This window comes from Sinocyclocheilus anshuiensis, unplaced genomic scaffold, assembly GCF_001515605.1.
Source record: "Sinocyclocheilus anshuiensis isolate Anshui unplaced genomic scaffold, SAMN03320099.WGS_v1.1 scaffold1049, whole genome shotgun sequence".
NCBI lineage: Eukaryota > Metazoa > Chordata > Actinopteri > Cypriniformes > Cyprinidae > Sinocyclocheilus > Sinocyclocheilus anshuiensis.
Window position 1 is genome coordinate 699,225 of NW_015557197.1, and position 13,288 is coordinate 712,512.

Genomic DNA, 13,288 nt, shown 5'->3' on the forward strand with positions numbered 1-13,288 from the left:
GGCATGTATTTGTGAAAATGATTAGGCAGCCGCAGCACACACCACATAGAATAACGCTGCGCATTTCAAGGCACTTCAGTGGACCTTAATGTTACCTGTTTTGTCAATGTTAAAAAAAACTTTTTAATATAGCAATAAGAAAGTACGACAGGCTTTTACTCAAGTCTTTATCACTTTATTACAATTAAGCAAAACAAAATGACAAATGTTTACTTTCACAAACCGTCTCGTATAGGCTTGTAGTAGCCTAAGCTGTCTCTTGCTCAATTAGGTAACAAAAAATGTCGGGAAACGACACCTTTGGCCATTCCGTTGGGTCGTTTTTCCAGTCACAGATACCGTACGGACAGTCTGACCCAATACGGCTCAGTTTTTATGTGTATGTTGCTCTGTCGAGCGGCAGGAATAATTTTATGTAGGCCATTCTGCGTCAACACCATGCTTTTCCAATGAGGGGGAAAGGACTATTTTACCCCACGCCGACTCCGCCCACACCGATCAAGTCTATTTGAAACAAGATAAATGGTCTATGCTTAATTTCATGAAGTGTGCGATTAATCGCGATTAATCACAGAAAAAGGATGTGATTAATTAGATTTAAAATTTGAATCGATTGACAGCCCTAATTAAATGTTTTGCTTTTTCCATCTTACTTTGCGCTCTTCAAAGTCAAAACGGATGCTTCGAACTGCTCTGTTTTTGTGAACCGTAAACTCTGCCTACTTCAATTTGATTGGCCATCTTGGTCATTTTGACATTGACGAGCGGTGTTAGATCGCTGAGGCAGACCAGCCTAATTTTTTTTAACTGAATGCTTGAAAAACAATAATAATAATAGTAATTGTCAACATTGTCAAATCATAACAATACAACAACAATCCAGGGTCCTTTTCAGTCCAGATTAAGTGCCAAGTCCTTAAACAAAGCCATTGTTCTTTTTGCTTTAAGTTTATAAGCAGACCAGCCTAAATTAAAAACGTAACTTTTCATCATCCAAACAACAAACAGAGGGTTGCGTAATGGAGGGCAGCAGAGCAATGCAAGAATTTTAAATATAGGCCTTATTATTGGGGAGGACTTGTCTCCCTCATAGTCTATAGTGGTTACGGCTCTACAGACTGGGAGTACATGAATACCAATTTGTCCTAATGAAATATGAATGTAATGTGTTTGCGACCCTCTTTCCCCTGCAGAACTATGTGACTTGTGCGTTAGGAATACACTATGTTGGCTTTGTGATGATCTGCTTTGGTGCTTCTAACTCCCTGTGCTCATTCGCGTTTGGTAGACTGGCTCAATACACTGGAAGAATCGCCCTCTTTTGCTTGGGTAATAAAAGAACAGGTTGACATATGGTTTAAAGGTTAAGTATGGTTGTTAGTATTTATGTTCATTCTGTCTTACTACACTTTCACAGCTGCAGTGACAAACCTGGGCTGTTTTCTGGGTCTTTTGTTCTGGGAGCCTCATCCAGACGAGCTGGGAGTGTTCTTCGTGTTTCCGGCCCTCTGGGGGATGGCAGACGCTGTGTGGCAAACACAAACCAATGGTAAGTGCTTTATACTGCATACTACTTAGTTATCTATACAGTTAAGCTATTCTTACAAACATAAAATTGATAGTTTTTGGTGCTAAATTCTGATAAACAGTCTATAATTATGAACAGCCTAAAATCAGGCTATTTTTTTATTTTTACATAATAATTATTAATAAAATAATAAAAAGAAAGAATTCAATATTATAATAATGTTTATAGAAATGCTTCCATAGATGTTTTAACATGTTTATATACATATAAATATAACCTAATATATATTTTTTACATTTAGAAATATATTGTATAGTCATTAAACTGTGTGTTTATTTCATATGCAGCACTTTATGGCATTCTCTTTGCTGAGCACAAAGAAGCAGCATTTGCTAACTACCGCATGTGGGAGTCACTCGGTTTTGTTATAGCCTTTGCTTACAGCACATTCATCTGCCTGTCCACCAAAATTTACATTGCTTTGGCAGTTCTTGCCCTTACCATGGTAACTTACCTTTATGTTGAGTACAACGAGTACAAGCATCCAACTCTACAAGTGACTATTGACAACTTGCATAAACCAGAAAAGACTGACCTCAAAGAATTTAATGACAAAGATGAAAAAGATATAATCTCTCAGACACAAATGTAAATAGATTTTAGTTGATAGTTCTTCATCATCAGTATGTATCTCAGTATGTAAAATATTGATTTTTTTTTGTTGTCATTCAGAGATTATTTTTCTGTATGTTTTACAGTGTTGAGAAGCTATTCTGTTTTTTTTTATGTGGCATGTAAATGTTTTGATAATTTTCTTTATTTTTTATTTCTGTACAAAAGCACAAATAATTTCTTTCAGTATATCCATTATATTACTTTTTTCTTTTCTTTTAATATGTTTATTGCATTTACCTCATATGCAGCAGATCAAATACTGTTAAATGTTAACATGAACAAAGTGTTAAGTAGATTAGGAGATCATATGAAAAATATGATCATAAAGTAGACTTGTATTATTTTGAGATTGATGTCTATATATAACAAATCAGCTGTTTTTCCCATAAACATAACTTTGAATTAAATTACGCAGCGACTGTACCAGTTTCCCATTGCATCATACTGAGTCAAAGCTCACATGTCAAATCTACAAGACAAAAATCACAGGATGAGATCCAGGTAATAAAATGTCTAACTGAGAACATAAAAAAATAATGTAGGAAATTATATAATAATCATTCCAGACAGAATGTTACACGAACTGTAAATATTTCCACAAGATTAAAATAATAGAATTAATGACAAAAGATTCTGCACAGATTATAATCTTTATAGCCTTTATCAGCAATGTCTAAAGGGCATCTCTGCATGTTACAGGATCTTCCTGACATGCTCATATAGATAGTCTGAGTGAGTCATTATGAAGCTTTTTCACCAAAGAAGAAGAAAAAAAAAAGGATTCAAAGAATAATTTGCAGATTACACTCTTCCTGAAGCAATAGCTATTAGTGTTGTTATGTAAGAAATTAGCAATATAACAGTGAATCAGAATAAAGCAATTGAATCTCATTCTATGCATCTGGGTTGTAATTCAGACAATAATTGGTTATGCATCTCTGAATGATATGTAACATTCACATTCACAGCTTACCAGAAATATTTTTATGACAGCACTAAAAAAAACCCACTTTTTAACAGTTATTCAACTGAAGAAAACAACTTTAAAACATGCGCTTGGATTCTTACGAGATAGTGTACAAATATTCGGTGTCCACGACACACTGTACAGTACACTCTAAAAAATGCTGGGTTAATATAACCCAGCGCTGGGTTAAAAAGAGACAAACCCAGCTATTGGGTTGTTTTGAACCCAACCGCTGGGTCAAAACAACCCAACCGCTGGGCCAAAACAGCCCAACCGCTGGGTCAAAACAACCCAACCGCTGGGCCAAAACAGCCGGGTTTGTCCCTTTTTAACCCAGCATTTTTTAGAGTGTATATTCCAAATAAACAATTTTGGGACATTTTTATGGGCTGATAATACGGTGAAATTCTGATCTATACTCCTTTAAGCAGTGCATATTTTACATGACAAACCTCCAGTTTTAGTAACCATGACAGAAATGAAATTCCCCAATACTAACAGCTGGAATATAGCCTAAGATTTACTGTCTCTGTATGCCACCTGCATGCTGCTATGAAGACTACAGCGTAAATCACTGTATTTCTATAATAAACTTATGGTATACATAACATGTAATGTTACATAGTATATAGCAGGGATCCTGAAATCTGGCCCACGAGATCCACTTTCCTGCAGAGTTTAGCTCTAACCCTAATCAAACACACCTGAGCATGCTAATCAATGTCTTCAGGATCATTAGAAAATCACAGGTAGGTGAGTTTGATCAGGGTTGGAGCTAAACTCTGCAGTGCATTGGCCCTCCAGGGCAAGATTTGAGGAACGCTGGTATATAGCATGTGCACTGATAATATTACAGAATAACGCACCACAGCCTCTATGTTGCTTTGCGTTGTGACCAGTAGATGGAAGCATCCTCACTAATAGCAAACTGGTCCTTGCCAGTCTTGCCTTTTCTGTAGTATGTATGTATGTTTTGTAGTGTTTGTTGTGTAGGCTATTTTGATCTCCGTAGGTGGCAGTGTTATCTTGTTCTCTGTATTCGGGTCTGAACATGGGTTTTTCTCTCTCTTTTTTTTCGGGTCTGAACATGTGCGCGATCCAGTGTGGGACAGAGTACAAAAATAATAAAATTTCCAGAGAAAATCATTTGATATAAATTGTAATGCAATTAGGCCTATATGTGACATGAGGTCTACATGATTCAACTTCACTTCTAAATATGGTTGCAAATTTCATTTATATGATAACGTCTTAAATGTTTGACTATTAGTAACATATTTAAAATATCTTATAAAATACACTTATCTTCACACATATCCCAATTTTCCCCAGTATAACAATCTTGAATATATATATATATATATATATATATATAACAATATTTTGTATGATTGGCAAACCGTTTTGGTTTGATTAACGTTAAACGCTAATTCACACATAGTGACGTCACCTGCTCCGACCTCACAAGGTAACGCAGCAGCTCACGTGGCGCGCTTTTATTCAAACGTTTCCTAGCAACGAAAGATGACCAGAGCAGAGGACACAAAAGGACAAGCAAGCTGTCTGACAGGAACTCTGTGGAGGATCTATCAGGCAACAGAGCTCGGTCAGGTAAGAGTGATTTATGCAAATATACTTTACAAACTATTTTGAAATCGAAAAAAGTGTGAAATTAGACCTAAATATGTAACTAGATGCACTAAAACTGAGGTAAGTTATATGAATGGATGTTAAAAAAAAACACGCTGGCTTTATTGTGCTTTATTAAAAGCTGTGCTTTATTTCGTGGGCTAATTTAAATGTCTTTCTCATCGTACTATGACTGTGTTTACATGCAAAAGAATGATCTGGTATTAGTCAATGCATAAACGCCTTATCATGACTGCCTTAACTAACTTAGATTAATTTAAACTGGAATATTTTCCAGTTTCTATGAGCCTCTAGACCAGTGTTTCCCAACCGGGGTGCCGTGGTTAGTTTACAGTCATTCTTGAGAAGTGGGACAAAACAGGGTGCAAAATTGAAAAAAATAAAACCTTGTACTCAGACAAATGAAACTACATTTATGTATCTTATATGCACTAAGCTACTGAGCTATGCTTTGATTCAACCTCCCAACTCTAAAACTCAGCAGAGCCTGTCTGACACTGATGTACTCTGCAGAGTATATGCCCCTGATATCCCCTGATTTTATTACATTTTATTGAATGTCTGACGGTGTTGACAAAAAGTGGGGACGCAACTTTAAAATCTTATTAAACATGCATGTGTCATTAAAAAACAACCTTGCTTTGATAGGAGATATTATTAAGTGTTGCTTTTGATACAACAAGCTCTTTTTCATCATTAAAAAAACATTTTTATCCATTTTATTGCATATGAATGCTTCAACCCTTCTCTGTGGACACACTGTTTTAGATGTAGTGAGAGGACATTAAGAAACACAGATCTGGTATAATAATGAGAAAATTAAATTGAAGGTGATAATTGTGTTAAATACATCCTATTATTAATCCCTCATGACATTTAAAATTGAAAATATTTTTACTTTTAAACCTAATAGCAGTTACCCTTGCTGGACCCGTTTTGTCCCATGTCTCAAGAAGTTCACCGCTCAGGATTCACTTTCACGTGGTGTGACGCTCTGCGTATAATCCTGTTTTTTTACAGTCTATGGTATTATCCCGCTCTATGCGTGTGTGTGCTCCGCTCAGTCGCAAAGGGTGCCGCGACTAAAGAAAGGTTGGGAAACACTGCTCTAGACCACAGGAGTTTTAAACTGTAGGCTACAAGGGAATACTAGTGGATCTATTAAAAAGTTCAGGGAAAACAATTAGGAAAAATTTACAAATAAATAGATTTATTTTAATTTACAAATAAATTAAGATAAAGACAAATAAATAAATAAGTACAGTACAGTATTATGAATAGAACATGCAATAGAAAACTTAACTTATTATTTTCTACATAATACTTCAGACATATTTATGATCATTTTTTAAAACTCTATGTATTGTACCTTTATATATAGCAACCTCTAAAATTCCTTTTTAAGATAGGGGTCCTTCACATGAGTATGCTTATACAGTATTTGGAGGGCCCGTTGCATCTAAAAGTTTAAAAATCCCTGTTCTAAACAACTGGCATATGACAGCATTAATCTGTTTTTTCTTTTCATTATTTATTTATTTATTACAAACTTTAACAGAAATGTTGGCATGCATTGTATTCACATGACAACTTGTAAGCTGTATTAATTACTAAGTGATCTACATAATAAGTAGCAACGGTAAGCATTTCCAGTATTAACAGAACAGCAGGATCCATTTGAAATTTAAACCAATGTGAGTTCCCCTATTCCATGCAGAATTCAGAGAACTGACTTACATGATTTCTTGGAGGCACTGGGATCTTCTCTATGGCGGAAAGGGAATGTGGTTTTGCTCCCCTGGTGTTCAGACTGCATGGAGGAGCTCCACAGGTGGTACGTGAGGTGCTGTTGGAGCGCGGCTGGGAGGAGTATGATGAAGAGGAGCAGGAGGAAGGTGACTGGAACCTCTACTGGAGAGCCTCTGGCTTCCGTAAGTCCGACTACGAAAACATCTTGCCATGGCAGAGACTGAACCACCATCCCAAAATGAGCCAGATTACGCGCAAGGACTGTCTGGCACGACACATGAGAAGAATGAAGATTGCTTTCGGCACAGCCCTGTACGACTTCAGCCCTGCTGCTTTCATATTGCCAAACGAATACACAAAGTTTCTAGGGGTGTACACTAGGAATCGCATGACTGACAGAGGGAAGTCCCGCTACTGGATCTGTAAGCCAGTTGACTTGTCGAGAGGAAGAGGTATATTTCTGTTTGAGGATATCAAGGACTTGGTCTACGACTCTTCGGTAATTGTGCAGAGATACATCAGCAACCCGCTTCTCATTTCAGGCTACAAGTTTGATCTACGCATTTACGTTTGCGTAAAAAGTTTCTCTCCTCTTGTGATTTACATGCACCAGGAAGGCCTAGTGCGTTTCGCGACAGAAAAGTACACCCTTGCTTCTTTAGAGAGCCTGTACTCTCATTTGACGAATACCAGCATTAATAAGTTTGGAATGTGCTACGCCACGGACAAAGAGCGAGTGGGTCGAGGATGCAAGTGGACCATGAGCAGATTCCGCAGTTTTCTTCACAAACAAGATATCAACGAACTTCTGCTGTGGCACAGGATCAGCAATATCGTTACGTTGACTCTGCTCACAGCCGTTCCTTGCGTTCCTTCCAACCCCAACTGTCTAGAACTGTTGGGGTTTGACATCCTCATTGACGCCAGCTACAAACCGTGGCTTCTAGAGGTCAACTACAGTCCTGCACTTCCATTGGACTGCCCTGCTGACGTAAGTGTCAAGAAAGGGCTGATCAGTGATATCATTGACCTGATGAACTACAGGATGGTTGATAGTTTCAGACAGAAGGGATACTGCAGGCAGAGATCGGGTAGCCGGTATTTACGGCCAAAAATCTCTCAAGGGTTTTTGTTGCCCAAGACTTTACATGCAACTCCATTAGGCAACAAAAACAGGAATCAGTCTATCTCAAACTCTTCAAGTTCTCAAGACACTTCTGTAAATGTTTGTGCTAGTAATGACATCGTTTATGCTACTTGGCCCATTCACTCCAATTCGAAATCTATTGGACATGAAAAGGCTCCTCAGAAGTTTGAGGACATTAACGACGAGGTGGAATCCGATGGCCTGAAACTCACAACATTTAACAGCACAAGGCAATCGCACAGAAATGCACCATCTACCGTATGCAAGTTACCATCTCTTCATGTACATAAACTCAAATCTCCAGCCGTCCCATGGAACAGCATGACTCAAGACAGAGGCATCCCTCCTTGTCGCGTTGGGGACTTCATACTGACGTTTCCCTTTAATGAGGCTACGTGGAAAGCCTCTCAGGACCAAGCGGATGTTAAGGCTATTGTGAACGAGGTTCATAAACTCACAAACCGACTGGCATCTTCCTTTAGTGAAAAAGAGAGGACGAAGATGGAAAGCGGTCAGAGCATTGGTGTCAGGGACAAATTTGAGCCTCTGCTTTGGGGGCCGAAAGATCCACCTCTTCTCAGCAAATGCTGCTCCTTGAATTCAGAAGTCAAGTAAAATGTATTTTGTTTTCAAGTAAAAGTGTTTTTTTAATTATTTAAGTTTGTAATTACAACACAACACAAGAAGAGAGTACATACAATATATATATATTAATCGCATATATATATATGTGTGCGTGTCTGTGTGTGAAAGTATAACAGAGGTAAACAAAAAAGTTCTAAAATGTCAATATATACACTACCTTTCAAAAGTGTGTTGTTGTTTTGTTTATTTTTTGTGGACTCTTATATTCACCAAGACTGCATTTATTTGTGCAAAAATACAGTAATATTACATTTGAAAGAACCGTTTTCTATTTTAATATATTTTTAAAAATATATTTAATGTAATTTATTGTTGTGATTGCAAAGCTGAATTTTCCACAGCCATTATTCCAGTTTTTAGTGTCACATTCATCCTTCAGAAATCATGTTTGTTTAATGAAATTGCTAATTTCTTTTGAAAAAAAAAAGAAGAAAAGAAAAAAACTTTCCGACCCCAAACTTTTGAATGGTAGTGTATATTTTACATACACATACTAAGGTCAGACCACAAAACATCATCAGGTTTAATGCTCAATTAAGACAAACAAGAAGCAACACATATCTTTGCATATTTTAATAAACTTAAAATGCCAAATAGGGCATTTCTAAAGGCATAACATCAGGAAAATGTAACTTATCTTAAAATACACCCTTCAGAAACAACAGAAAATGAACACAGGGTTATTCTCTCTCTGTGCCAGTTTCTGTAGAACAGAATAATATTGTAATATTAAGTATTAAAAGAACGAGACATCATATACAGCTTCTGACTTCTGAGTGATAACTGATCCAAATGATATATTATTAAATAATAATGTATGGCTACTTGTAAATAAAGACTAAAAATTACACTAAGAAGACATTTTAACTGACTCTATAAAAATAACCGTTTCCCTGAAGTTCTCAGGTATCAAGTTATCAACGACATTTACCAGCTCTCTCTTACTAGTTCAAGAATGTTCCTCTACTGGAACCAGAGTGTTGCAATGTAGTACAATGTCAGCACTGAGTCAGAGGCTCACAAGTCTTCACCTGCATACTGTATCAGATGTGTTCATGCTGAGAGGTACTCATAGCAATACAAGACGCCTGCTGACAGTACATGTAAAAATAAACAGGCTTAGTTCATCCGATTGTCATACAGTTTCAATAATAAATTAATAAAGTACAAAACAGCACTTGAAACTCCAAAAAGTATTTTTTCTTCTTCAGTATGTGGTCAGTTAAAGATTCATAAGAATAGTTACTAAATTTGTCAATATAAAAAACAACAAAAAAAAACATGAAAAAAGTTTTTAGAAGTTCATTTTTTGTCCAATATAATGAGGCCTTCATTGTTCTTAATGCGAAGCCTCCCAGATGAGAACTTTGTTTCTTGCCTCCCATTTGTGTAGACAGTTTTAACTGTTCCATCCGGGAACATCCTCCGCTTGTATTGTGAAGTGTGAATCTCTCTCTGCCCGTTAGTAAACTCCACCACCTTTTCCCCGTGTCTGTGGAAACAGTGTATAAGGGAGTAAATAAGAAGAAAAAAGAAACAAACAAACAGGAAAGGCAGACATTAATCTTACGGTGATATCTTGACAACAGTTCCATCTGGAAAAATGCTCTCCTCTTGACCATCGGAGTGGAGAATCTTGACAGTGCCATCCGGAAAGGATGTCTCCCTTGTACCATCAGGATGGTGTTTTTCTATGTTAAATGTAACATTTAAAAAAAAAACATTTAAAATTCCAAATTCACGGCAAAATTATACTGAAATTTATATACACTGAATTATACTAAAACGTAAAATTGTGAATTTCACAAATAATTACAAAGAAACGGAAAGAAAGGAAGTATACTATAATGATCTGATTTATTTACAATTTACAAAATAATTTTTAAAGTGTTTGTCAATGAAAGAAAGTCTTTCACATCATTTTTCCTAACCTCTTTGGTTGTTTGGAAACTTCACAACCTCCAACCCAGATGGATAAGTTGAGTGTGTTGTTCGAGCATCATTATAGTAGTATATCTAAATGTAAAGAGGTTAAATTGTTAACTGAGAAATTTAAAACAGTTTAATTGTTAATTTAACCCTCATGTTGTGTTTAAGTCTTTTTGACTTAATGCATTGGACTTGAACTTAATAACTTTGCTCACACATGGGTATAACATCTCTTTTTATTTATGTATTTATTTATTTTTTACAATTTTTGTATTTTTTGGGAGGATTTCCCCTATTTTGTTACACTTATGGTATTTCTGATCAAAAATGACTGCCCTTATATATTTCTCATTCCACCAAATACTGGATTCAATCTTTCTATCAACTTTTTTCTTTCGATTAGCACAGGTATTTATTTTTGGAACTGATTGATCATAGTCTCCACTGATTTGAGTTTATTCACCACAGTTTTTTAGTCAACATTGCCAAGATTATCCACAAATAATCTGAGCATAAGCTCAGATCAGTGAGGCCTACGAACAATCAGTTCTAAAAAGAGATACAAAACCTGTGCTAATTGAAAGGAAACATCTTGATAAAAAATATTGAATCCAAACAATCAAAAACCAAATACAAAAGACTGCCTGGAAAAAAAACAAAGCAAAACTATTTTTGTAATTTGTGGTGCTTTGGTATAAGTGCTAAAAAAAGAACTGAAAAAATAACAATTATTTAGTCTGCACTTGAAACCATAATGAAACTGGAAACCAAAATATAAAATGAAATAAAAACTGTAATAACCCTGATTTGAAGACTTATTTCAAGAACACAAAAGAACAATGGAAAAAGTGTGACACATCTGTAGCATCATGAGACAAAAATCAAAAGGTTTGGGCCTGTAGAAACATGTTAGTATTCTGGTGGATGACCACAAAATAATTTGTGAATTTTGAAATGTTGCAATACACCAGTAACTGTGGGAACAGACTTGATAAGACTTCCTTATTCACTCGTGATACACACCACAGTCCCATCAGCCAATGTGCGTTTAACATCTCCATTGAAGAACGTAACAGTGACTGACTTATCAACACCGATCTCTTTCTTCGTTCCATTGCGGAATGTGATCACACGGCATCCACTCCAAAAAAGACGCTCTACCTAATTAAAAGCAGAGCACTTTTAAATAAATATTGCAAGCTTTGGGTAACTAAAATTTCTAATTGCAAAACACTGTCATTACCCTTCCATCCGGATAGCGGGTTTCCTCTCGTACTTTGTTTTTTCTGGCCTGGGATGCCATTTGTGGATTATTGCAGTCAATATGATGATAAACCAAACTTCCCTGTGGACAAAAGTGTCATTATGATACTATGACGCATTGAACATTTCATAATAGGAAGTGGGTCAGACTATTCCATCACAATGAGTGATACAATGGGATAAAACACTGTACAAGTGTGAGTTATTACTTCATGCTCTAAATCTGAGTGTACTGATGTTGTCTGACTGATAGTTCAGGGGAACTATCCCTTTAAGAGAAATGTAAATACCTTTCCGCCTTGTGTAATCATGGCATTGTTCTGTGGACTGTCAATGGAAAGTGCAGGATTCTTTCCTTTTTGGAAAAACATAACACACAAGACATGGCAAGTTGTACACAGTATGTGTACACAGTATTGTACATCCAATATGTGATGACAACTTGTATGTTGGTTTATAGGAGATGAAGCACGAGAGAACATGCTTACTCAAAGAGTTGTCCGTGCATTCTGTTAGCCTGTTAGCTTTGGTAACAGAATGTCCATTTGCCTGGCCATTCAGGGAGAAGAAAAATCAGATGCTTTCAATAAAATACAATGGAATCACTGTTTTCAAGTAAAGGGTTAGGAAATGTGTGAAACAAGTCTGAAGTACTGATTAAGAAACTTTTTTTTTTTTTTTTTGAAAGCATATGATCTGTATTGTGTGTGTCACAGGCACAGTGATTAAATAAATATATTACATAAAAGTGATGCTATACGCTGGTCTGACTAAATGTTCCAATTCAATTACGATATAAAATCAGGATTTAACACTTACACTGTATGAAATGGAGATGGGTAGATGCATTGCACATGCATGAATTAGTTATAAAGAACTGAGTCAATTATCTGACACTGGGCTTTGAGAGTCATCATGAATTATTTCTGAGGAGCTTAAAGGCACTCGAGAACATATTGCACACCTCACCGGGTTTACAGGAAATGAGTTTAGCTCAACTAGTTGTGACTAAAACTAGTCTGACTAAAAATGACTAAAAATAAATAAGGAAATATTTACTTTAAAGCCATAAAAATGTTTTACAGATTGAAAAACAGTTCTAGTTGTTATCAATGCACATTTATGATGTTAGCATACTAACATTGTCCTGCTGTGTCCTATGGATGATGGGCTTGTTAAAGGCCGGAGTTGCGCTCCTTACGTGATGGGTCCGCTGTGGTTCTTCTCTTCTCTGCTCAAACTGAAGTACAACATATGTTATTCATTGAATCACGGTATTAATAATCACAAAGTCTTTTAATAGTTTAAAATCACAAACAATAAAAAAAAAGTGAACCGCATATGCATACAGTAAATACACAGATTTTTTTTTTGCGTAAAGATCAGGTAATATTCCCTTCGATATTTAATCACTCAAATATGTTAATTCATTTTTTTTGCCCTGCTTTCCATTTAAAATATTTCGATACCACAGCAAAAATCACTAGCCAAAAATAAAAATCAATATAAAGTTTAAACATTATCAAAGACAAGTGACAGCCAGTAAATAAGAACAAATGAACAAATTACAAGTAATAGCACATTGCCTGGCCATTCAAGGAGAAGAAAAATCAGATGCTTTCAATAAAATACAATGGAATCACTGTTTTCAAGTAAAATATCTAAAAAAGGAAATGTGTGAAACAGGACTGAAGTACTGATTAAGAAACTTTTTTTTTTTTTTTTTTTAAAAAGT

At 35.9% G+C, this 13,288-nt stretch overlaps 2 protein-coding genes and 1 pseudogene across 2 annotated transcripts in view; 2 read left to right on the forward strand and 1 right to left on the reverse strand.

Annotated features, from left to right (window-relative positions):
- The window catches only part of LOC107678861 (protein unc-93 homolog A), an 11,479-nt gene extending 9,299 nt beyond the window's left edge, over positions 1 to 2,180 (forward strand). Inside the window, exons 6-8 of the mRNA XM_016474286.1 lie at positions 1,194 to 1,329; positions 1,418 to 1,549; positions 1,876 to 2,180. Coding sequence (XP_016329772.1) covers positions 1,194 to 1,329; positions 1,418 to 1,549; positions 1,876 to 2,180 — 573 coding nt within the window. The remainder of the gene's footprint in view (positions 1 to 1,193; positions 1,330 to 1,417; positions 1,550 to 1,875) is intronic.
- A 4,408-nt stretch (positions 2,181 to 6,588) lies between these two features.
- On the forward strand, positions 6,589 to 8,331 carry LOC107678816 (probable tubulin polyglutamylase TTLL2). The gene has a single exon (XM_016474221.1). The coding sequence runs from the start codon at positions 6,589 to 6,591 to the stop codon at positions 8,329 to 8,331; it is 1,743 nt and encodes a 580-aa protein (XP_016329707.1).
- Positions 8,332 to 9,663: 1,332 nt separating this feature from the next.
- Positions 9,664 to 13,288, reverse strand: part of LOC107678817 (centromere protein J-like) — a 14,841-nt pseudogene continuing 11,216 nt past the window's right edge.

Coding starts and splice junctions, on each gene's coding strand:
- LOC107678816 (XM_016474221.1), top strand. CDS start 6,589: ATGGCGGAAAGGGAATGTGGTTTTGCTCCCCTGGTGTTCAGACTGCAT.